General features: G+C 46.3%; 2 protein-coding genes and 1 long non-coding RNA gene across 19 annotated transcripts in view; 2 read left to right on the top strand and 1 right to left on the bottom strand.

The window, feature by feature from the left end:
* NSD3 (nuclear receptor binding SET domain protein 3) overlaps positions 1 to 13,246 on the top strand; it is a 99,134-nt gene extending 85,888 nt beyond the window's left edge. For 4 of the 5 annotated variants that reach the window (XM_043893268.1, XM_043893269.1, XM_043893273.1 and 1 more), the window contains 8 exons: positions 1,510 to 1,712; positions 2,717 to 2,829; positions 3,363 to 3,632; positions 8,821 to 8,937; positions 10,455 to 10,596; positions 11,628 to 11,734; positions 12,429 to 12,633; positions 12,981 to 13,246. In XM_043893268.1, coding sequence (XP_043749203.1) covers positions 1,510 to 1,712; positions 2,717 to 2,829; positions 3,363 to 3,632; positions 8,821 to 8,937; positions 10,455 to 10,596; positions 11,628 to 11,734; positions 12,429 to 12,633; positions 12,981 to 13,222 — 1,399 coding nt within the window. In that variant the 3' untranslated portion in view covers positions 13,223 to 13,246. The remainder of the gene's footprint in view (positions 1 to 1,509; positions 1,713 to 2,716; positions 2,830 to 3,362; positions 3,633 to 8,820; positions 8,938 to 10,454; positions 10,597 to 11,627; positions 11,735 to 12,428; positions 12,634 to 12,980) is intronic. The other variant, XM_043893271.1, reaches the window with a different exon arrangement.
* Positions 13,232 to 19,402, bottom strand: LOC122687710. The gene is made up of 2 exons (XR_006339229.1): positions 17,734 to 19,402; positions 13,232 to 13,521 (listed from the first exon to the last, which is right to left on the bottom strand). It is a non-coding gene; the product is annotated as an uncharacterized LOC122687710 (long non-coding RNA).
* Positions 19,403 to 19,560: 158 nt separating this feature from the next.
* PLPP5 (phospholipid phosphatase 5) lies at positions 19,561 to 24,575 on the top strand. Of its 13 annotated transcripts, none has more exons than XM_043893302.1 (7): positions 19,561 to 19,711; positions 19,851 to 20,038; positions 20,313 to 20,423; positions 20,800 to 20,863; positions 21,350 to 21,474; positions 22,106 to 22,276; positions 23,578 to 24,575. In XM_043893302.1, exons 1-7 carry the CDS (start codon positions 19,635 to 19,637, stop codon positions 23,664 to 23,666), a joined length of 825 nt encoding a protein of 274 aa, XP_043749237.1. In that variant the 5' UTR covers positions 19,561 to 19,634; the 3' UTR covers positions 23,667 to 24,575. The 13 variants fall into 13 exon arrangements, with proteins under 13 accessions (XP_043749237.1, XP_043749248.1, XP_043749242.1 ...); XM_043893307.1 differs by having other exon boundaries at positions 19,562 to 19,711; positions 19,851 to 19,929; positions 20,333 to 20,423; positions 23,414 to 24,575; XM_043893306.1 differs by having other exon boundaries at positions 19,562 to 19,711; positions 19,851 to 19,959; positions 20,333 to 20,423; positions 21,350 to 21,444; positions 23,414 to 24,575.
* Positions 24,576 to 24,825: the final 250 nt, after the last annotated feature.

Below are 24,825 nucleotides of genomic sequence, written 5' to 3'. Positions count from 1 at the left end.
CAAAAAAGCTGAACTTTGATGAGAATGGCCAAGATTTATTCTCTTAGCAACTTTCAAATACAATACAGTATCATTAACTATAGTCACCATGCTGTCCATTATATATTTCCCTTTTTAAAAAACTTTATGAATATGAAAATATATTTGACTTAATTTTAACACTTAAATTTTAATCACATGACATTTAAAGAGGCCCAAAGCAGAGGTCCCGTTCACAGGCCAGTGACATTTTATCTGCCTGATTTTATATACATGGACTAATTCCTAATGTATTTTTTCCAATCAGACCTCTCTGGGCCCCATGGAACTGTTTCTTTTCAATAACTAGCTATTCTGATGTGAGGCTTCCTGGGGGAGACGTGGGCCTGGAACACGGCTGGCAGAAATCACACCCCCGTCTGTCTGAGCCAGTGTGTGTGGTTACCACATGCACCCCACACGTGGCCTTAACACGAAGCAGAAATACAACCACTGCCCAGCCTGCTTTGAGGGGAACCAAGTACTGCTTACACAGAATAGTGTTGTTTTTAACAATTTGAACACTGGCTTCTACCCACATTTTAATTAACCCATAGGTGAACATGGGGTGCTTTTAGGTGAAGCATGTTCATCGTTTATCTTCCCAATAATGTCATTCATTGTTCATTAAATAAATGGTTTTATTAGGCATGTATAAAATGGGACTGAAAAAAATTAAGTTTGTGTGCATCTACTGTTGGTATCAACGATCTTATGTACTACAGGGGCTTCACCCTCCAGTTCCTGACTTGCCCAGTTGCAGGAAATCTTCCAGTGCACCTCATGGGTGGTTCCCCCAGTGATCACTGTGGACCAGTCATCACATGAAGCATGATTTTTTCAGGCCTGTCCCAAATCCCACGTCTATTATGATCTAGGATGAATTAGATTCTGAAGTACACACTGATAAAAGCCTAGTACATTTGACCAGAATGTATTTTATCCTGGTTGATTAGAGAGTCAGAAAATGTCCGTTTGAATGGGAGCAGGCCTTCTTTACTACAGCATCAGGTTATCCTCAAATGATTCCCTTGACTGCCAGGAATAAACTTCTGTAGCTTGAAAAACAATCTTGGAATTAAGAATGTCACATTTGGAGAAAAATGTGACTTTTCCAGGACTGAAATCTGGTTTGGAATATTTTATTGGCCAATTCTAATTCTTAAGTTGTATTGTAGTTTCACTGTTAACCTTATTAGTATGCTTTATTCTTATGATATATGTACTTTTATAAATATCAAATATTAATATTTAAGGAAGAAATCAGATTGGGTGTTTAGGGCCTAGTTTGTTCAGTCTGTGTTCACCATTTCATTCATTAATTCGTTCATCAGTATGTTGTTAAATATACTGATTTAACAGGATTAAAGATAAGCGAGGTGTTCTGTGTCCTTCGACTTGCAATGAAAATTACAAAGTACAAAACCAATGTTTTTTGGCTCCCGCCGGCCATGTAAAGCTTAGTGTGACTCTCCATCCTCCCGCTTTCAGATGGTGGCCGGCTGAGATCTGCAATCCCCGGTCTGTGCCGCTCAACATCCAGGGCCTCAAGCACGACCTGGGCGACTTCCCCGTGTTCTTCTTCGGCTCTCACGACTACTACTGGGTCCACCAGGGCAGAGTGTTCCCTTACGTTGAAGGAGACAAAAGCTTTGCTGATGGACAGACCAGTATTAACAAGACCTTCAAAAAAGGTACATCGGATGACGTTCACCGTGACTCAGAACCGACACCCCTGTGTTGATCTCTCCGCACTTCTCACTTGCAGAGGACATGTTTCTGGTGTTAGGGAGTTTTCACCAGGTGTTATGACCTGGGGTCCATAGTATCCCGTCATCTTAGAACCACCTCACAATCCAGTCGTTTAGAAAAACTCGTTCAGTGTAGTAGACTGTGCTGTGTGTGTGAAAGAAGTTTCCTCAGTGATCTTACTACAGACGTAGAGATTTTTCTGGAAACGCAGAGTCTCCTTAATTAAGTGAAGCACCTTTACCATAGAAGAGTAGTAAACACTTCCCGTGAAGAGCCTTACAGCTGTTTCTGTGTAAAATTTTTTGTTGTCTATTTTTTTTTAACTTCTTTTGCTGTGTATTGAGGTATATCTGGTCAACAAACAATGTTGTGATGGTTTCAGGTGATTCATATCCATGTATCCATCTCCCTCAAATTCCCCTCCCATCCGGGCTGCCACATAACCTTGAGCAGAGTTCCCTGAGCTACACAGTAGGTCCCGGTTGGTTATCCATTTTAAAAATGGCTGTATGTTCATGTCCATCCCACACTCCCGAACTGTCTCCCCACCCCCTGGCAGCCATTAATTCGTCTCTAAGTCTTACCATCTGTTTTTGCAACAAGTTGACAGCAAGTTGAGCTTTCTGGGGAGGAGTGAAGTGAGTTTAAATCTGGTACAAGGTGAAAAGCTGCTCTCCGGTTCCCGTGGAAACCCCTGACCACTGAAGGGGGACCTCTCTTCCCAGGTGGCAGCTTGCGCAGAGCAGTGCTCAGCTGTAACGTGTCATATCCCATCTCAGTGTCGCTCTTTCCTGGTGGTAAATGCTTCCTTCCAGGACATAATTTTAAACAGAAAACCTCAGATCCCATTCAGTGCATGGGGACGGCAGGGTAAAAACAACTCTCCTCGTGGTTTTTGTTTATTTGGTTTGGGGTGTTTATATGCTTTGTCTGGTCTTATTGGCAGCATTGGAAGAAGCTGCAAAACGTTTCCAAGAATTAAAAGCACAAAGAGAAAGTAAAGAAGCACTGGAGATTGAAAAAAACTCAAGAAAACCCCCTCCATACAAACACATCAAAGTGAGTCTTCACCCACGAAAACGCTGGTATTGGACAGACAAGGTGAAGCTGCTCTCTTAGTAGTTAGAAGGCCCCGACTGACTTGTAAAACCTTTATGCTGATTACGGCTCAGTCTGTGCAGAACAACCTGACAGCTTCTGCCGGAGCATCCACTGGGAGCCGAGGCTGTTGCCCCGGGAGGGTGGGGGCTTTGATGAGCTTGCTCCTCAGCCTGTCCAGTAACCAACAAGAATGTAGGGATTTAGCCCCCTTTTTTCCAGAGAGCCAGAGCTGTTTTCAACTTTATGAAATCGTCATCAACTGGTAGGAGGGGAAAAACAGAGGATAAATGAGGGCTCACATCAGGTTTTGGTATTTTTGTCAGCTTAGGAGAGGCAGCTGTTAATCTCAGCTTACTCAACTTGGGAAATCTTGACCAGGATAAAGAGCCTTTCTCGGGGTGACCCCACGGGCAGTGGCGGGGCCAGGCGGGCCTGGGTGTCTCCGGCGTCCTGTTCAGATTCCTCCCTCCCGCTTGTGGTTTTGTTGCCAGGCCAACAAAGTGATAGGAAAGGTGCAGATCCAGGTGGCGGACCTGTCGGAGATCCCCCGCTGCAACTGCAAGCCGGCCGACGAGAACCCGTGCGGCCTGGAGTCCGAGTGCCTGAACCGGATGCTGCAGTACGAGTGTCATCCGCAGGTGTGCCCGGCGGGCGAGCGCTGCCAGAACCAGTGCTTCACCAAGAGGCTCTACCCGGACGCCGAGGTCATCCGGACCGAGCGCAGGGGCTGGGGCCTCAGGACCAAGAGGAGCATCAAGAAGGTAGCGCGGGGCGGGCGGCGCTGGGGCGGCCTGGGCCGTGCCTCGGAGTGGCAGTGAGGGCTCGGGACACAGGGACCCGTCCTGCCGTTCTGGAGCTTCTCAGGTTGAGAGTTTGGTACTTCTGGAGCAAGTAAGAAATGGTTAGAAGAGCAGGCGGTAAAGAATCTGCCTGCAGTGCGACCCGGGTTTGGTCCCTGGGTCGGGAAGATCCCCTGGGGACCGCAGTGGCTACCCACTCCAGTACTCCCGCCTGGAGAATCCCGTGGACAGAGGAGCCTGGCACGCTGCAGTCCGTGGGGTCACAAAGACTCAGACACGACTGAGTGACTTTCACTTTTCCTGTGATCAGTCAAAAGGAAGAGAAGGGACATTGGTCATGCTAACTGAAATATTTTTTACTTGTTAAACAAACTAGATTTAACATAGGTAAAAGGAAAAATAGTAAAGTTAAGACCATACTGGACAGAAACTAGCAACCCCAGGATTTTGCTCCAACATCGTAATTATCCATGAAGCCCCGGTCAAGGCACTTAACCCAGGGGTCTCCAACCTCTGGGATCTAATGCCTGATGATCTGAGGTGGAACTGATGTAATAATAATAGACATAAAGTGCACAATGAAATGTAATGCCCTTAAATCATCCCCCCTCTCCCCCATCCATGGAAAAATTGTCTTCCACGAAACCAGTCCCTGGTCCCATAAAGGATGAGGACTGCTGACTTAACCTCTCTGAGTCTCAGTTCCTTCATCTCTAAAATGGACATAATAAGCCCTGCCCGACATGTGTAAGAGATGTGGATAGTCTCAAATTAGATCGTATATACAGAGCAACTAGAAAAAGTTGAGATCTTTAATACTTATAAATTATCTTCATTCTTATACTTTGAGGTAATTCTTCAAAGCAGTCTGTTTAACACAGGAAGTGCATGCCCATTGTGGAAAACATTTTAATCCAAATAACTCAATAATTGAAAATCACCAATAAATCCTACTATTCAAACAGTGGCTCTTAACCTTTAGAGACCCTGAGAATCTTCCAGGGTCCTTGTTAAAATGAGTGTCAACTGAAATATTGGTGACAGGCCTAAATAATCTGTTTTTTAAAAATTTCATCTTCTCCACCTACCCCCACCCCCACCCCCACCATCACCTGCTGATGTATAGAACTTGGAGCCATATTCTCTAAGAGAAGATGGGCCTAGTGGGAATTTAAAATTACTCCTGGCATTTTTCTGCCTTTAAAAAAAAATCACCTTTATAATGAAAGGCTATATAACACAGAACAGAAACTCAATACAAAAAAGATAATAAAGAGTGAAATTCCTCAATTCCTGTCCTGCTTACCAGAGAAGACCATTGTTCATAAGTTGGTGTGTAGCCTTTTAGAACTTTTCTGTGCAGTTAATACACACAAACGGAGAGAGGGCAATAAAAGGAGACCATGCGAGTCCAGGTGGTGTGGCCTAACCGGGGTGGTTGAGCAGGAAAGAAGTGGTTGGACTTCTGACATTTCGGAGGCAGTGCCTGCAGGATTCGCCAGGGCCTTGGGTGTGTGGATTGGGTTGCTTGATCAAAGGCTGTCTGCATTTAAAGTGTCATCATATAGGGACTTCCCCGGTGGTCAGTGATTAAGAATCCAGCTTGCAATACAGGGGACACGGGTTCGATCCCTGGTCTGGGAATTAGGATTCCGCATGCTGCTGAGCCCACTGCCACAGCTAGAGTCCGTGCACCACAAACAGAGATCCCACATGACGCAACGAAGGTTGCCATGCCACAGCTAAGACCCGACGCGGTCAAATACGCATTTTTTTAAATGTCACCATATAATGCAAACATTTTGATACCATTTTAATGCCCTGCATGTCACTTGCAGGTTTTAACTTATGGTTTCAGGGGAGTTTGTGGAGCCATCCTGAAATCTACCCAATTTAATACAGTGTTGACACCTTCTAATAATAGTTACATTTATTCTAAACCATGTTCTAAGTTACTAAATTAATGATATAATCAAAAGAGAAGAAAATACCAGTCAGGATTACTCTGCCCTTTAGCACCTGAGGAATTGCTGGTGGAAGGCAGTTGGTCATTTACAAAAGAGCTGAACTTACATAGTCTCTTAACAGCATAGTCAAGAAGACTGTAGCAATGTGGAGAAGGCTTGTTGGGTACACTCAGAGACAGGAGCCCAGTGGGAGACTGAATGTACACCATCATCAGTCCCCTTCTTTTCACACATAACAGATTCCTAAAAACGTGTGCCAGAGTTAAACAAGGGACTTCCTGTTATGAAGTGATTTCTTTCTTAGAAATTTAAAACATGTGTGCGTGCTAAGTCACTTCAGTCGTATCCAGCTGTTTGCGATCCTATGGACTATAGCCCACCAGGCTACTCTGTCCATGGGATTCTCCAGGCACCAACACAGGAGTGGGTTGCCATGCCCTCCTCCTCCGGGGATCTTCCCAACCCAGGGATCTAACCCACATCTCCCCCGGCTCCTGCATTGCAGGCAGATTCTTTACCACCGAGCCACTAGGAAAGCCCTAAAAAAAATTATATTAAATACTAAATTAAACTGTCTTTTTGCTGTTGCCTTTAAGGATAGATTTCTAGCAATTAAAATTTTATTTATTTATTTATTTATTTATTTTTGGCCATGCCTCATGGCATGGGAGATTTTAGTTCCCCGACCAGGGATTGAACCTGCGCCTCCTGCATTGGTAACATGGAGTCCTAACCACTGGACCGCCAGAGAAGTTCCAGATTTCTACCTTTTTAAAAGTTCTTTATTTTGTTATTTTTAACCACACTTGAATTCACAGTTAATGGTTTTAAGTCCAGTAAGCAACTCTTTGAGGCTAAAGATTTGTCACTTTTTAGATGCCTAAAATATTTCTTTTACAAAATAACTAGACACATTTATTCACAACCATATCGAGTTGACAAGACTTAACACGCCTCGTTTGATATCAGCACTTTGTCTTTTCAGTATTCGCCAGTTTTCATAGAATAGTAAATAGAAACCATAACACATGGTTTCAGACCTTTAAAAGCCACAGAAACCTTTCTTCAAATGAAACCTTGACTTGAATCTCAAGTGTATCAGACAAGTAAGGTGGAGCTGATTTGGTCTGAATTCCCCTCTATTCGGTCTTCAGTAAGGAAAACTCGCCATAAACTAAAGTGACGCTAGGTGGCAGTGCAGCCAAGATGGCGATGAGATCTGCCTGGGCGGGCAGTGACCGGGGACAAGGGCAAGATGTTTTCAGCAGCCGAGGTCCAAGTCCGAACCGCGTGAAGGGAAAGCCATTCAGGGCCTGCCGCGCACAGCACGCGCCTTGCAGAGCTGTCTTGTCACGGCGTCGCAGGCAGAGGGCAGGCGCGGCTCCCTGTCGGAGCCCGTCCCACCGGTCACAGTAGGGATGGGAGCCCCCAGAAGCGCGCTTGTGTGGTAGCCAGGCCCAGCCGAGACGAGCTGCAGCTGCTTGAAGCAGACGGGCCCTTGCCCACGTCCCCAGTGGCCAGCTGGCCAGCCGCCCAGGCTCACCCACCATCATCTCCCTTCTCTCGTACCAAAGTCACAGTCTTGTCTTTTTATCGGTGGGAAAAGGCCAAGTATCCATACATAAGGGCGTTGGCTTATGCTCTTAATGACTCAGAATCAGAAAAGACACTACAGCGCATCTCTGTAGATGACTGATGCTCTCAGTTCTGGGATGCTGAGCGGTGAGCCTGGCTGCTGAGAACTCGGGTTGGGGACTGGGGGAGGAACACAGGTCTGGTAAAAACAATAGCAAATACATATTAATTTACTCCCTGAAGACATTTCTCTGCCTTGGAAATGTATTTTTAACACCAAGAAATCCTATAGTTAATGCTGTTGCCCTAGATTGAATCAGCCAAGTCTTCGAGGTGAAAGGGTGATTCATGATTATGCATTTATAAACATGAGAGGTTGAATGTATGGTATTTACACTTATTTTAAAAGGGGGCTTATTACTACACACCTGTTAGAACAGCAGAATGAAAAACAGTGACAATCCCATGGGCTTCTCTAGTAGCTCAGCTGGTAAAGAATCTACCTGCAATGCAGCAGACCCCGGTTTGATCCCTGGGTGGGGAAGATCCCCTGGAGAAGGCAATAGCAACCCATTCCAGTATTCTTTCCTGGAGAATCCCATGGACAGAGGAGCCTGGTCGGCTACAGTCCACGGGGTCACAAAGAGTCAGACACAACTGAGCGCACACATACCACATGCTGACGCGGATGTGGGGAAGCCAGCTCTCCCATACATGGGGAGTGTGTGGTGGGAACTCAAAATGAGCCAGCCACTCTGGGAAATAGTTCGGCAGTTTTCTAAAAAATTAAACATATGCTCACCATATGACCCAGCATTTATCCCAGAGAAATGAAAACCTTTGTCTACACAAAAACTTTATCAAAATGTTCACAGCAGCTTTATTTGGTAACAAAAGCTTTGTTACTCAGCAGTAATGAAACAATAAACTATTGATACCCGCAACAGCTTGGCTAGATCTCAAGGGAATTAAGCTAAGTTTTTCTTTAAAAAGCCAATCTCTAAAGGTTACATATTGTGATTCCATTTATAGAGCACCCTCAAAATGATAAAACTATAGGGTTGGGAAAGGTCCTACTGTTTAGCCCAGGGAACTGTATTCAGTATCCTGTGATAAACCATAATGGAGAAGGATATAAAAAAGAGAGCCTGTGTGTGTGTATGACTGAGTCAGGCTGCTGCACGTCAGAAGTTAACACAGTGCTGTAAGTCAGCTACACTTCCATAAAATATAACTAAGAAAAAAACCATAGAGTTGGAGAACTAATGAGGGACGGAGGATGGGCGTGGTTATGAAGGAGCGGTTGGGGCATCTGTGTTGACAGGGAAGATCGTATATTGATTGTGGTGGTGGCTCCCTGACTCCCCACCTGGTAGAACTCCACAGAAACGCACGCATGTACACATAACAACACATATGCACACAAATGAGTGCATGTGAAATTGTCAAAATCTCGTCCCAGTGTCAATTTTCTGGTCTTATTTTGTATCGTTCTATTTCCAGGAAGGTTTTGGGTAAATTCTCTTGAGTTACACATGTGGTGTTTTGGAATGCTTTCTAATACAATACACTAATTGGTCCTCTTCATGTTGCATGCTCCTCTCCAGGGTGAATTTGTGAATGAATATGTTGGCGAATTAATTGATGAGGAAGAATGCAGATTGCGAATCAAGCGAGCCCACGAGAACAGTGTAACTAATTTTTATATGTTAACTGTTACCAAGGTAAAATTGCTTTTTTTTTTTGGTAAGAACAAAGGATTTTTTTTGGTTTAGTCCCATAGTCTTAGGTTGAATTCAGTTTCCTTCCTCTAATTCGGTTTCGTTTCAAGCAAAACATAATGGTCTGCAGGAGCCAGTATGCTTCCCGCTGTAATATGCTCATTATACCAGAATACAAACCTGAGGGATTGCCGCAGGTCACGTGACACGGCACCGTGCGTGAGAGGGTGACCAGCAACACGGTTAACACACCTGGATTTGAGCCCCAGCTCTTAGTCACTGGAAGACCTGGTCCTCAGTTTGCTTATCACCAAGGGAGAGAGTCACCTCTGTGATTCTAAGTTACAAACCACCAGGAGAGTTCTGCTTCAGCAAAAAAAATCCTAACTGTAAATCATTCTGTATATTTAGACTTTTTTTTTTTTAATGAGTCAGGAAAAAGGAATAGAGTCAAAAGAGACAGTAAAGCTTCTGATTTAATACATGCAACTGTGAATGTTACTTGAAGCACATCACTGCAAAACCTATTTTATTGAATTTCTCCAACAGTCCTCTGATTTATAGGTGACGAGAAACTAGGTCCAGCCATGAGAAATAATGTGTTGAATATCTTGTTACCGCTTAACGAAGAACCTGGACTAGTACCTGTGTTTCCTGTGTTCCAGGCTCTAAAACTGAATCAGAATAGTATTAAAAGAACTAGAAATCATTGAAGAGTATTAGTTTAACTGTTATGTCACTGAACGTTTTACCACTTTCACGAACAGATAATTTAGAAACATAAAATGCCATTTATTCATGGCTGCCGACCGCCCCCTTATCTCCCAGCCCCACTGCCGGTGACCCCTCCGGCCCTCCGGACAACACTGGGGGGCTCCGCCCTCCAGAGCCTTTCTGGATTATCAGAGTGTAAATTCAGGGAGCCAAAATGTTGGGCTTCTTAAGATACCTTGAACTTTTATATAAGTAAATGTAAACGACAAAGATTATATTCCAGACTCTAGCGTTTCCATCAACCAAATCTCCAAGTCTTCGTGCAGAGAAGTGTCTCACTTCTCCTCCCTCTCTCTTTGTGGCCTAAGTTCTCATCAATCAGTGCCCCCAGACCCCAGCCCCACTTCTCGCTCAGAGCAGGGGGAGAGGGCTGGCAGCAAACCACCATCATCCCCGTCTCAATTAGCGTCCCAGCAGAGCGCGCTCTGCTCAGAAAATACCTTTCCTTCAGCCCCACGGCCAGCTGACCTTCTAAGTGGCGTTATCTGCGGTCTGTTTCTAGAAACAAACTTTAAAAGAACCCAGACTTCACGTTGTCTTACTTCCTCTGACCTGGTCTCCACGTAGAGAAGAGGACTCAGTCACTCGCCCCAGGAGCACATCTGTGAAGCTGTAGGTGGTCAGGCCTCGCCTGGCGGCACCCGGTGCTGCCCTGTGGCTCTTGCCTGAGTTGGGGGTTTCTCCGACACGCTGATGCTCAGTTTTATGTCAAAGGAGCTCTCTCTTCCTTTCTTTTCTTTCTGAAGGACCGTATCATTGATGCTGGCCCGAAGGGAAATTATTCTCGCTTTATGAACCACAGTTGTAATCCGAACTGTGAAACCCAAAAGTGGACCGTGAATGGAGATGTTCGCGTTGGGCTTTTTGCTCTTTGTGACATTCCTGCAGGTAAAAGGAACTTAACTTGCTCCCTCCCCCAGGACACTCTTTAAGTTTTGACGCTCACGTATTTATTCAAATAAGATAAAGAGCTGTGTTTAGAATTATCTGCCATTAGGAAGTAAAACTCTATATCCTGCAAAAGGGAGATTAGTAGAAGTAAATTCGTCCTCCAAATGATTGCTGTCTGTGTAATGTAAGCAGATGTTTAAACTTTTGTTTTCTTTTTCTTTTTTAATTTAAAGTAATGAGCCTGCGTTAACATCAGCTGGTTTCCTGGCCTGTTTGTGGGAGCTTTCTTGTTTTGTTTTTTAGTTCGAAAGAGCATTCTGTTACAAATTAGACATAAAAAGCTTTTTGAAGCAGAGTCATTGCTTTTATTTTTCCTTACCCATCCACCATCATAACAGCAGAACTTAATTTCCCCTTTGTTAGAAAAATGGGTGGGAAGGGAAATGCCGTAACTGAAAGGGATTTAAACTGTGTTTCTAGCGCTCACTGGATTGCTGAGGCCCAGCCAAAGGAAGCTTTGGACCTCCTAGTTTGAATCCCTGGGTCTTCGGTTTGTATAGTAAACCTGCATTTTGAACTCTTTTTCTGATCCTAATGTAAGATTAGCTACTTACACATTAGCTGCTGAACATGGTATGGTTGTGACAATTCCACAGTCATATTGTTCACTTGTACACTAGGTGTGAATTTGTTTTAGAAAAAGAGGCCCGAACTAGAGCCCATTTTTCTTGAGCACAGATTTCAGATTCTCAGTCTCTTTCATGGTGTTTGACCGCTTCAGTGGAAAGGCTATGATGGCCTTTGTTGTTTCTTTTTGCGTTAATCTTTGGCGGGTGGGGATGTTTTCCTCTAGTTTTGTTTGTTTGTTTGTTTTCCTTTCCCCATCACTGCCTTCAGTGTGGAACAAGGAAGAGGGAAGGGTCTTCACGTCAGAATTCTGTCTCTTTTTTCAGTGTGAGGCTGTGTCTTTGATGGCTTCTCTCTTCCCCGGGACTTGAGTATGAACGGTTCTCTCTCTTGTGGCCTAGGGATGGAGCTAACATTTAATTACAACCTGGACTGTCTGGGCAACGGCAGGACGGAGTGCCACTGCGGGGCAGACAACTGCAGCGGCTTCCTGGGCGTGCGGCCCAAGGTCAGTGGTGGGGAGGGCGCTGTTGGAGAACCGTCTCAGGAAGAGTGGGCCAGATGGTTTAGTGTGTGGTCCATCGGTTGTGTCTACCTGGAGTTGAGACGCCAAGTCCCCACTGGAGTATATCTCAGTAAGAACTGTCAGGTTCTGAACATGTTTGTATTTCTGATTGAATTGGAAGTTAGCAGACTCCTTTTCAAGAACATTAAAAAAAAAATTCACCATACCCTAAAACCCATGCAATTACTCACTTTAAATTGGTGGGTTTTATGGTTTGTGAATGATATCTCAGTGTTTTTGCAATTTTGAAAAAAAAGCACCTATTCAAAAGTCAATGAAAATGAAGCATTGTTTTTGAAATAGAACAGTGTTCTTTTTCTTTTTAATTTGGCTGCACCAGCTCTTTGTTGCAGCACATGGGCTCTTTTAGTTAAAACATGTGGAATCTAGTCCCCTGACCAGGGATCGAACCCAGGCCCCCTACATTAGGAGCACAGAGCCTCATCCACTGGACCACCAGGGAAGTCCCAATGAAGCCTTGTTTTTCTTTCATTTCTGTTACGGGACAAGCCCTTCTGGAGTTTTAGCTAACTGGACAACAGATGGATTTACGTGAACCTGAGGTCGTAGGATTTTCCTTTTCCGTAAAGCTTCATGCGCTGTGATCGTTAAATCCATGATCCCTCTTTCCCGCCAGTCGGCATGTGCCTCCACAGCTGAAGAAAAGGCCAAAAATGCTAAGTTAAAGCCGAAGCGACGAAAAATCAGAACCGAGCCCAAGCAGCTGCACGAGGACGTCTGTTTCCAGTGTGGGGACGGCGGGGAGCTGGTCATGTGCGACAGGAAGGACTGCCCCAAGGCCTACCACCTGCTCTGCCTTAACCTGCCGCAGCCGCCCTACGGTGAGCACCCCCGCCCACCGCGGTCCAGCCCCCGTGGGCCGTGCCATGGGAAGCGGAGGGGACAACGGCCAGAGCAAGCACCTCCCAGTGCGCGGGGGGGATGCCCATGGACGCAGGGCTGGGGTCTTGTGTTCCCCGAGGTGGGCAGCTGGCCCCTGTGGTGTGGAACTGGGGGCAGAGCTCACAGCCACCCTGCCGGGACCATGCAGACCTCTCGTGGGCCAAGGCCCGGAGCTGTGGTCAGCCGGACGCAGCCTCCAGCCAGAGCGGCAGGTGGGAGGTGGCGTGTCTGGTGGGTGATGGACCTGGGCACTCACTGAGCTCCGTCCTTCTTCCCGCCTCCCCAGGAAAGTGGGAGTGCCCCTGGCACCAGTGTGATGAGTGCAGCGCTGTGGCCGTCGCCTTCTGCGAGTTCTGCCCCCGGTCCTTCTGTAAAGATCACGAGAAGGGGGCGCTGGTGCCCTCTGCCCTGGAAGGCCGGCTCTGCTGCTCGGAGCACGACCCTGCGTCCCCCGTGTCCCCCGAGTACTGGAGCAAGATCAAGTGTAAACTGGAATCACAGGATCACGGAGAAGAAGTCAAAGAGTAAACGGGCGGGGAAAATGTCCTTCTTTTTATTTAAAGGGAAAAAAAGGAGAAGAAAAAAGTAGAGGACGCATCAGTGCAAGAAGAGACCGCTGCGATGCAGGCAGCCTTGGCCAGCAGCGCCGCCTCGCGAAAGCAGGAGCAGGGAGCCGGTCCGCAGGCCGAAGCCGGTCATGGGCTCTGCTGTTTTCAGTTCTGTCGGTTTGGGAATTCCTTTGTGGAGGGTTAGATTCACTTGGTCTTTTCTTGCCCTTTTACTGTGCTCCAGAGCCTTTGCAGCTGGGAAAAAAAGAGCTGTCTTCGCTTTTTAAAATAAGAACAGAGAGAAAAGAAAGTTTTTTGTTAATGAGATAAATTTAAAGTCTAGGATGTGTTCCTTGGGTGTACAAAAAAAAAGTAGCCCTCATTCCTTTATTTATTTTCATTTTTTAAGATTCTGAGACGCATAGTTCAGATAGTCTGATCAGTGTATGTGTATACATGTGTGTTTTAAGTAGGAATTGCAGAAAGCCCTCTAGAGAAGGGTCTGGCGGTGTCACAGGCCCCTCTCCCGGGCGCGAGGGCGGCTGGCTTTGCTTTCCCTTCCAGGTGTCTCTCATGGTCTTAGAGATGGCTCTGTGGGAGGACTGCACCTGGCCTCCTGAAAACAAAAGCCCTCAGCGGATATTACATCTATGGTCTCACACTCGGCGGGCTTTCTGATGTGACTTTACCTAGAAAGGTATGTGATGTGGTTGCTGGTTTTTCCTTCTGGAGGAAACTGGAAGCGGATGGTCTCACCGAGTCTGAAATGTTCTCCGATGATAATGGGTGTTTTGGTGAAGTGCATTTATGTGGTATGTGAATGCAGGGTTCGAATGGACATTCCTGTTATCCTGGGGCACTGGTAAAGGCAGCTAAAGGCAGGTGAAGGGCACGGACCAAAAGTCGGGTCAGAGGAGCACCCTTGTCTGTCCAGTGTGCTGTGGACCCTGGTCTGACTTGGAGAGAATGTTGGGCGTTTTATTTTCCGTCTCCCAGTCAAACAACCCCTTTATCAACTGACCACTCAGTTTCTTGATGGAAACTACACAAATGAATTTGAATTCGTGTGATTTGAGTAGCTCTTTCTGTTTAACTCTGCATTTGAGGGCAAAAGGGGTCGGGGCATTCCCCAAGTGACCTGTAAATTATCCAGTCCTTAGACTTGCCCCCACCGGGGAAGGGAGGCACTTGTACAGGGTAGGTAAGGCCACATAAACGCACTTCATCGCAGGAAGCACTTAGGGAGAGCTCCCGAGAAAGCAGTATTGGCAAGAATAGACGCTCGTGAAGCGGACTGTCTGCCCACACAACGCCCTTGCTTGTAACGCTTAGGAATATGTCTACTCCAGGATTCCCTGTGTGGATCCATTAGTCCTGTCAGACCTTGTTGTAACACTGTACTAAGTAGAAGTCTAGGGTTAGCTTGAATGAACGTTAATTTTCTCTGTGAATTTTGACTGCTTACAATTGCCTGTACCTGGCAGCATTTATTTTCCCCCCCGAAGTGCCCAGTGACCTTACAAAAAGGCTCCACAACATCCCTTCAGTTGTGCTGTGTGTCCCCTTTTTTCTTATCAATTTAGAGCTCTTCTCTAGAAAAAAGAAAAAAAAAAATCTGTTTCGTGCCTCTTTTTTTTTTGTATGTATATGTGCAATTATACTGGATTTTTTTTGTTTAAAAAAACAAAAACAAAACAAAAAACAAACACTACAGTTCCTTTACTTAAGCTCCTAAACTGCCATTTGCGTGATTCCAGCAAATAATTTTGAGGTAACTTATTGAGCCTCCAGTAATTCTATTGATTAGATACGGTCTCAAAAGAAAGAGCAAGATAGAAGATGCTACATGTGTTACCAAATGCGACTGCCGCCAGTCACATGAATTACAGCTCACCAAAACACTAAACTTTGCTCTTGAGCAACTATAGAGTTTGATGTCCTTTTAAAAAAAAATAACTTAAGAAAATCTATGTTTTATCATACTAAAACTTTATTTTATATATGTATATGATAAACATTTGCTTTTCTAAACTTACTAACATGAAGGATTTCCTTTAATATTTGAACTGTAACTCGCGTTGAATCAGTATCCAACATGAAATCTTCTTGCTTTGTTTTGGACTTAGTGCTATTTAATATCTGACTTTTATATGGTAAGCCAGGGTATATCCTGTATACTACAAATACCTTAGGTTTAAGTATTTTTATGCAGCTTCTGCATTGTGTCACATTTTGTTTGTGTATCTGTAACAGAGCTCCGCTGAGAGTTTTCTGATTTGGGGTGGGGGACAACAGGGTGGGCAGGTGGGGCGGGAGGGGGTGGCTAGCGGGACTGTTCTGCCATTTCAGAAATCAGGGTGGAAAGCAAAATTGCTGACTGCAGCTCTGGAGTCCCTGTCCGGGAATGTCCTCTAACAGTCTCAGAAGTGGTTTTAGTCCTGCCAGGGCCAAGGAGCTCTACTCACTCCTGCTGGCGTCACAGGTTCCCGTATTTTAAAGGTGCAGGCTGTGGAGGCAGCGAAAGAGTGAGGCGTGCTTTCTGTGTGAAGTATCCACCCATGCAGTGTGCTTGCTTACAGTTCGCCATGAAATGCTGCCACAGACACGCTGCTTACTCGCAGCCGGAAGTTGTTATTTGATTTGCTAACTGTGAAATCTAGGTGTAGTCAGACCGCAAATGGCTGGTTTTTAATTCTTATCTGAAAATGAAGTAACATCAAGCAGCATGGGATAACGGTGGTAATTTTTTTGAACCTTATGTTGGTTCAGAGAAAAAGTGAATGTTAATGTTTTTGATAATCGGCAGAACGCTTCAGAAACTGGGTCTGTAACAACTAGAGGTGAGATTCCAAACCTTCCAGGCCTTGGTGGGAGTCGGGAGCTGCCTGTCGCTTTTGGGGGGGCGGGGGGTAGGGGGGCTGCATTCCTGGAAGACGGAAGCAGCTGGAGGAAGTGAGTCACTTCTTGACTGTCTAATCAGGGCTACAGTTAGGAGTGAGGTGGGTTTTATTTTCATTTCTCTTTTTAACAAGTTCCCACCCTATCCTAATTCTCAAAAAAGCTCTGGCCTAAGCTATAAAATAGGCTGACTTTTAGAATCATTGAAACTTGGAGATTTCTATGTGTTCAAGTCAGGAACACATCTAAAGACTAAAAAAATAAAATAGGGAAGAGGGAAGGCTGCTCCCTGCTGCCATTTCCACGGAGTATTAGGAAGCAGGTCTGGGAAGAATGCTGTGACGCCCACAACCTCGAGATAATCAGGTCAAGGACCCTCAGACAGGGCGGCTGTCAGACAACTTTCTTTCCTGATCGTGAAGCAGAGTTTCCTTACTTCATAGTAGCTTGTTTCGTGGTGTGTTCAGGCAGGGTCCAGCCCAGATCTGCAGTTTGGAAGGAAGCAGGCGGGCCAGCTGTGTGGAGCACAGGCTCTGGACTCCCAGGGATTTGTTGCTTGTCTCTCATTTCATTTTAAAACAGAAAGCTCTTCTTTAGCATTCACCTTAAAGTTAAGATGCTGCCGCACACCATGTCCCATTAGGATGAGAAAATTCGTCTCCGTGGCGTGCTGACAGCTTGGGAAGCGCACACCAGTTGTTCTTCTGCAGAAGGGACAGCATGAAGGGACAGGGGAAGTTGCTCGATTGACGAGCAGTGCAAATTAGACTTGAATTACTTCTTAAAAAGCTGGTGTGTCTAGATCCCTCGGGTCGGAGCTGCAGCTGCAGTGATCACGTGAAGTGATCACTCGGAACAACTTCCTTCGGCCTCAAGCCACCTAGACTTGGGCTTCCCTGATAGCTCAGCTGGTGAAGAATCCACCTCCAGTGTAGGAGACCCTGGTCTGATTCCTGGGTTGGGAAGATCCCCTGGAGAAGGGATAGGCTACCTACCCACTCCAGTATTCTTGGGCTTCCCTGGTGGCTTAGCTGGTAAAGAATCCGCCTGCAATGGGGGAGACCTGGTTTCGATCCCTGGGTTGGGAAGATCCCCTGGAGAAGGGAAAGGCTACCCACTCCAGTATTCTGGCCTGGAGAATTCCATGGACTGTATAGTCCATGGGGTCACAAAGAGTTGGACACGACTGGGCGACTTTCGCCTTCTTTCTTTCACCTAGACTTGGTCTCTGGTTATTTGTAAACAAAGAGAGTGGAACTTACTTCCATTTCCAGATAGGCTCGGGAATAGACTTAATTAGATAGCTTTGCCATGTACTGACATATATGAAAGAGTTGGAAATTTGTATATACTGAAATCTACCAATGTTTATCTGGGGTGGGGTACTGGGAGAAATGGGGTTACAGTGGGGTGAGGGAGGGGAATTATAATGTTTACCACAGGTACGAAGTAGTCACTTTAACATTGAGACCTCTGCCTCATTGAATTCAGGTTTTTTAAGTACTTGAAACTCCTCAGATTCTCCTTGTTTTACAGTTATTTTTAAATTTATGAAGTAGAAAGCATTGTTTTGTACACTGTTTTGTCTCTTACCCTCTTGAACTTGAGTTAGAGGTGAAGTTCTGCACATGGGAGCGTCCACAGTAGGTCTCTCAGATTCAGTGCATGTAGTCAGGGAAGAGACTCCTGCATGAAATACCAGCAGCATTTTCATGAGTATTTCCTATGTATGTTCTTTACTTTGTTATTTTGTCAACCCTATCCCCACGCACCTCTTCTTTCCTTTTAATAGATGCCTGTGTAGGGGGGGAAAAAAAAACTTTGCACTTACGTTACACCCCTGAAATGCCGGGTGTGACCTGTGTGTTTCAAACCCATTTCCGTTCTTTCTGCAGTCAGTCCATGGCTTAAGTGACAAGTTCAGGTGCATGTGGCACGTTTGTACGAAGGGAGAGGAGGTAGAGAAATACCCGTCCTTCAGGAGCATCTCAAAGTCATTAGCATGTAAGAGAAAGGGAGAAGAGGAATAGTTGCCAAAGTCCTTTATTCCAGTCCTTTGTCTTCTTGCATGACATCACTGCATCTGCTAATTGGCAAGAAAGCACCCTCGGGTTCCCCTTCCCCAGCCGCCAGACTTCTGATGTGTGCACACTGCCGTCAGTATCCATCAGATGACCTAGATGAGGGGTGTATATGGTGTAACTCTTGTCAGTTTAGAAGCAGACTGGATGAAATGTCCTTTTCCTTAACTGTCACTAACATTGCTCATTATCTCATTCGTGCTGTCACATGCCCTCCATGTTAAACAAGAAAATCATATCGCCACTGATAACTAAGATGCTAAATGATGATTGCAACTGGCTAATAATAAGGTTCTTTTTATATATAAGGGTGTGTGCATAATTGGAATTGACATGAGAAATCCATTTGTATCCACTTGTGATATTGCACAACAACCACAGATACCTACAGATTTTGTTTTCATTTCCTCGTGATCTTTATCTATGATAATGACCTTTGTAGATTGGTTATTTCTGTACTTTGTTTATCTGTAATAAACTTTGTAGATCCTGTGAAATGTTATTTTGCCTAAATCACTTGAGACTTGAGTCTTTAATAACAAAGCATCAATATTCACTAAAAGTCAATCTCTTTTATTAGAGTTTCTGTGATTTGGCTAGAAGCTCCTGATACTAAGGATTAGTGTTCATTTTCCCTGGGGGGTGATCCACTAGGGCATTACTGAATAATGACTTGATGTTGCCACATAGACTTCAAGATATATGATATTTTGGGGATTTTGTTGATTGGCCCATGTTTTATTGCATAGTGTGAAACGTTTAAAGCTTGGTTAACCTGTATATAGATAGGTTATTGTTGACTAGTTACAGTGTATTAGGATTGCTTGTAATATTTAAGCTTCTTACTACTGTGTGTGCTGGTAGGAACATATAATTTTTGTACATTCTATTTACTGAGATGTTACCTTTTTTATTTTACAAATACTTTGGGATTCAATTTTTTTTTTTTTTTTTGCTTCCGTGAGGATTAATTTGGAAAGATTTTTAATGACATTCCACTGATTTCAGATTTTGCTTGAGATTGACTTCAATAAATTGTCCTGTGTGTTCCAAAATTAAATGTATGGACTTGTTCATTGCCACAACTTCTTGCTACAACTCAGTGACCAACAGGCCAACCTGGGCGGGAGGGGACCAGTGCAGGGTTGGCCGGTGGGCCCTGCAGCCCAGGTCTAGCGGAGCCGCGGAAAACGGCAAGGGACCTGGCAACGCAGCAACAGGAAACGCGCACTTTGCGCGCTTCCCGGGAGCAAAGGCCGAGTGAGTACGAACCATCGGGGCGGCGTGGGGAGGGGGGGGGGGGACACGACTCCTCCCTCCGCCCCGCCCATCTCCCGCGCGGCGCCCCGCCCATCTCCCGCGCGGCGCCCCGCCCCCGGCGCCGCCACGTCAGCCTTGAGCGCTCACCGGGCGATGGGCAAGGGGAAGGTGGCCGTCGCAGCCCTCGCGGCCGAGGTGGGCGTGCGGCTCGCGCTGTTCGCGGCCTTCCTGTAAGGACTTAAGCTCTGCCCCCTTCCCCGACCCCGGGCCTGGTCCCTCAGCCCCCCACCCTCCTTTCCGAGACCCGGCAGGGTTCCGCGCGAGCTTGCCGGAAGCCGCCGACGCTCCGCTCCTTTGTGTCCCCTTCAGAGTGACGGAGCTGCTGCCGCCCTTCCAGAGGCTCATCCAGCCCGAGGAGATGTGGCTTTACCGGAATCCGTACGTGGAGGCAGAGTATCTCCCCACCAAGCCGATGTTTGTGCGTGGAGGACCAGCCTGCCTTCTGACCGCGCTTTCAGGGCGTGGGCGGTCATCCCGGCTCCGCGGCGACGTTTATGGGAAGTTCCGTGCTAGACGGGGCTTCGCGTCGCCGTGCTTCTCGGCGGGGTTGAGCGGATGTCCCTCCGCTTTGGCTGGGGAGACACGTGCTGGGTGCAGTGCGCAGGGCGGCCGGGGGAGCTCGGGGCCCAGGGGGCGGCAGGCGGACCCTGGACGCCGCCCCTGCAGGGGAGCAGTTCAGGTCTGGTGTGTGACTTCTGCTGTCACTCCGCCCCTCTTGCTGTCGGAGGTCTTGTGTTTTCAAGCTGGTTCTGTTCTCTTTCGTGTGCTCAGCTCCGCTGTGTCCCGTGCAGGTCATCGCCTTCCTCTCCCCGCTGGCTCCCGTCCTCTTGGCCAGGTGTCTCAAGAAGGCGGATGCAGCCGACAGCCGGCAGGCCTGCCTGGGTAAGAGTGCCCCCCGCCCTCTGCCGTCGGGTCCCCCCCATGGAGCTGGTGGCCTCAGTGTGTGGAGGCCACGTGCTGCGAACCCCTGAGGTGACTCTGTCTCCCCTCTACCCCGCTTTCTACCTGTGAGCTGTGGGTCACCTCCCGGGTACACCTGTGGGCACAGGACTGTGTGCACGTGCGGGCGTCCTCAGGCTAGGCCGGACGTCCTCCCTGTGGCACCGCAGTGGCCACCAAGGCCCGCGTTCCTTTTATGCTCCAGTCTGCCTGGAGGCCGACCACTCTGCTGTCCCACGAGACAGTGTCCCCTGTGGCTGTGCTGAACGAGTCAGGGACCTCTGCAGACCCGCCGACAGTGAGTTTCTTTGCTTTGCAGCGGCCAGCCTGGCCCTGGCCCTGAATGGCGTCTTCACCAACACGATCAAACTGATAGTGGGGAGGTGAGTGCCCGAGCTGCCGTCAGCCCTCCCCCGTCAGGAGAGGGGGGTCACGCAGCCCCCGCCGCACCTTCCCGAGCCTCCTCTCTTAACGCTTCCTCCCTTCCCTCTGCCTCGGTCCCCCTCTGACTCTCCGGCTCTTTTCTGCTCAGAACAGCACATTTCCCAGTGCCGCAGAGTGTGTCCTCCAGAGCACCCTGAGGAAGCTGCAGCATGGCTGACTCTCTCCCCTAACAAGTAATTATGTGCTGCAGCAGCCTTTTTTTCTTCTTCTGATTTAAATACTAACCTTGGAAAAATAAGCCAAACGAAAAAAGAAAAGAAAAATAAGGCTTTTCTCTTAGTGGTGACTATCCAGTCCAGTTTCACTGTTTTGCCTGGGATGCTATTTGATTGACAGTTAACAGGTTAATCAATGTCTAACACAACAGAAGAACAATTTCTGGAGTTGTGAATGATCCACGTTCAGACCTGGCGTATTTCTTCCAGGCCACGCCCAGACTTCTTCTACCGCTGCTTCCCTGATGGGCAAGCCCGTGGAGACTTGGTGTGCACGGGAGACAAGGCCGTGGTGAACGAGGGCCGTAAGAGCTTCCCCAGTGGCCACTCTTCCTGTATGAATACCATGTGAACTCTACATCTGTGTTTGGTTTTTTTTAATCATTGAAAACCCAAGGGAACTTGTGAGGATGGGAACATCTCACACACTCTTGTTCTTGTATCTAGAAATCAGAGAGCCCCCCTTCTTTAATAACAAGCTTGAACCTCAAGTATTAAACATTTAAGGACAGAGGAAGTAGTTTCCCTTCATGAAATTTGAACATTATTACTGTATTATCTGCCTAAATCCTGCAGTCTCGTGCTAGTCATAAAAATATTAACCAACCTTTATGGAAGAGTTACTATCTAGTCAGGTACTTCCAAAAGCATTTTAGATTCGTGTCTCCTTTGACAGCATATTAGCCCAATGAGATGGGTTCTTTTTATGATTCCCATTTATATATGAGGAAACAGAGGCAATGGGAAGTGAAGTCCCATCGCTAGGATTCCAGAAACTCTTTTCCGGGTAAATGTCACTCACTTTGGGACATAATCCTTCATTTTCCCTTGTTTTCTCCTCCCTCATAACTGACAGTCGCGATCAGTGATCTACACCAGAAGCTACAAAAAGGGCTAAGAACATGTTCATAACCCTGTCTTCTTTTCCTTTAAAAGACATATACTGAGAGGTTTTCCCTCTTCTAGTTGCATTTGCCGGCCTGGGCTTCGCATCCTTCTATCTGGCGGGGAAGTTACACTGCTTCACACCACGAGGCCGAGGAAAATCTTGGAGATTCTGTTCCTTTCTGTCACCCCTACTCTTGGCAGCTGTGATTGCACTGTCCCGCACCTGTGACTACAAGCATCACTGGCAGGGTAAGTGAGGCGTCCGGGCTATAGACCCGCCACGGTTCTCCCATCATTTGTCCCCCACACGTGGCCTGGGACACACCCCCAGGTATCTGCTGAGTGAACAGACAAGTGCGTGGAGGATGGTCTGGATCTGAACTGAGAGTGTGGCTTATTGCTACATGGAAGATGGGAAAGCACACTGTTCCTTTTTTTTTTTTTTTTTCACTGTTATCTTTTATTTTTTTTTATTTTTTATTTTTTAAAGTCTTTATTGAATTTTATACAGTATTGTTTCAGTTTTATGTTTTGATTTTTTGGCTGTAAGGCATGTGGGATCTTACCTCCCTGACCAGGGATCAAACCCACAACCTCTGAGTTGCAAGGCAAAGTTTTAACCACTGGACTGCCAGGGAAGTCCCCACTGTTATCTTTTAAACAGATTACCAGAGAGGGACATCCTAATTTTCCCATTACTTTAAAGCATCATAAGTTCAGAAAAAACTCTTAAGAAATTTTTTACAACCAACCTCAAAGTTCAGTTTACTATCTTAAAAATCAACTTCACTGTCAAGGTTTTTGTTCAGTAATGGAAGTAAAATTTAAAAAACATAAAATTGTAATTAAACCAAAGAAATTTAAGTTGAATGATATAGTAAAACATCCAAATTACAGAGTATCTGCAGAGAAAGCCCAAGATTTAAAAAAAAAAAAAAAAAAAAACACAAACAAAAAAGCTGCCAGTATTAGCTAGAGGCCCTTAGGAGCTGTTCTGAAGGATAAACTAAATTTTTGCGAAGAGAGGCAACTCCTAGAGAGTTTATTCCTTCCTCTAGAACCCTTTGAATGGTGATGAGGGGTTTTTCATAGTATTCAATGAACCTGTTATTCTTCCAAACTAAAATAACTCAATGTAGTGAACTCAGAAAATGTCTTGTCACACTTATTTAACTAAAGATGTGTTTTGATTTGGTGTTTAAGGAACAGCTTGATAATGCATTACAATAGTGCCGCTATATGATAAAACTAAGAAAATCCCCCAAAACCGTAACCCTGGAATGTAGGGGTTTTGCAGGCTAAACGAGTGGCCTTGGAGGGTCAAGCTCCCTCCACCGGCAAGCACGACCTGTGAGTGAGGGAAGGCCGTCTCCTGTCTTCACTCAGACGTCCTGGCTGGGTCCGCCATCGGCCTGGCGTCTGCGTACAGCTGCTACAGGCAGCACTACCCCCCGCTGACGGACGCCGAGTGCCACAGGCCGCTGCCCCTCAGCCCTGCTCTTCCCGCCGCGCAGAAGCAGCCCCGCAACCCGCAGCCCTTCTGTGTTTAGACACTGGAGCCGCCTCCCTGGAGAACAGGCCCATCGGCCCTCCTCTCCCCCAACGCCCAGGACAAGAATGTCTGACCTTCACCTCCTGAGACACAGGTGAGGACAGAAGCCCACAGGCTGGTGCGGTTTTGCCCCGGTGCGCAGGGATTTATCGAGAGGGGTTGAAGTCCTTCTGCACTAGTGTTCGCCACGCATGGTCCCCCAACAGCGTACGAGTCTGGTCCACCGGACTGGTATCCCAAGGTCCAGTGTTTTCACATGTAACTTCAGTACGGTTCTTAGAAGGATTTTGTCACAAAGAACCATTTACATTAGCCTCACTTTATCCTAGACACTAGCATTGATTACCAGAACTTAATTTCCACTTTCCATAGCTCAGAATCTTAAAATCCAGGCCATGAGCTATTAAATTATTTTACTTCAGTTTACTTTCTCTGGTGGGACAATTCCACGCCTGAAATAGGAAAATGTCCAATTCTGACTAATTTACCACTGTTATGCTTATCCAAGTCCAGCTAAATAGTGCTGTCCCTTCTGAATTCTGTGAATATAAGTCATTTGATAATTTGTTGAATTACTGAGTAAACACAGTAAACAAGAAAACGGTCAGGAGCGTCGCTTCAGTACCAACAGAGGATGCCGGTCCCGGCCCCACCGGTGCTGAACCGAGCTCACGAGCCGCCCTGCCTGCAGTCACGGCTGCAGACCTGTGCGAACGCACCCACCCTGCCATGTGGCTGAGGCAGGAGAGGGTGCTCAGAGACTTAGCTGGAGGACAGACCAGCGGGTCCTGTGCTGTCCCCAGTGGGCCGTGAGGAACAGTTACGGGACGTCGTCAGAACTGATGCACAGGACCTGAAACTACCCTTCTCTGTATGCTGATCATACTTTAATATGACCTTGTTTTTTGTTTCTTTCTGTAACATTTTCAGTGCACCTTTTTCCTTATGTAAATGAAATATGCAAATAAAATAGTGAATGTGGGCTTTGCACTTAAAGTTCCATTTGAGAACTGAAACATTTCAAGTTAAACACTGGATTCCCCATCTGACATAAGTGACTCAACTGTCTCCAGCAGTGGCTGATGTTAATAATACCAAAGAGCTCTCAATATTTACCTTATAATCACCGTAGTTTAACAGTCAAGGGAAAAGAACCCGAATGTCAGTTCTTTGCCCAGTACTTTTTTAAAATTTGTTTTAGTAACACAGAGGGGAGGAGAAAATGGTTATTGTACTGATTCTCTTT

Source organism: Cervus elaphus, chromosome 32 (genome assembly GCF_910594005.1).
Source record: "Cervus elaphus chromosome 32, mCerEla1.1, whole genome shotgun sequence".
Taxonomy (NCBI): domain Eukaryota; kingdom Metazoa; phylum Chordata; class Mammalia; order Artiodactyla; family Cervidae; genus Cervus; species Cervus elaphus.
The sequence above is the reverse complement of the archived record's forward strand: the minus strand, read 5'-3'. Positions and strand labels throughout refer to the sequence as shown.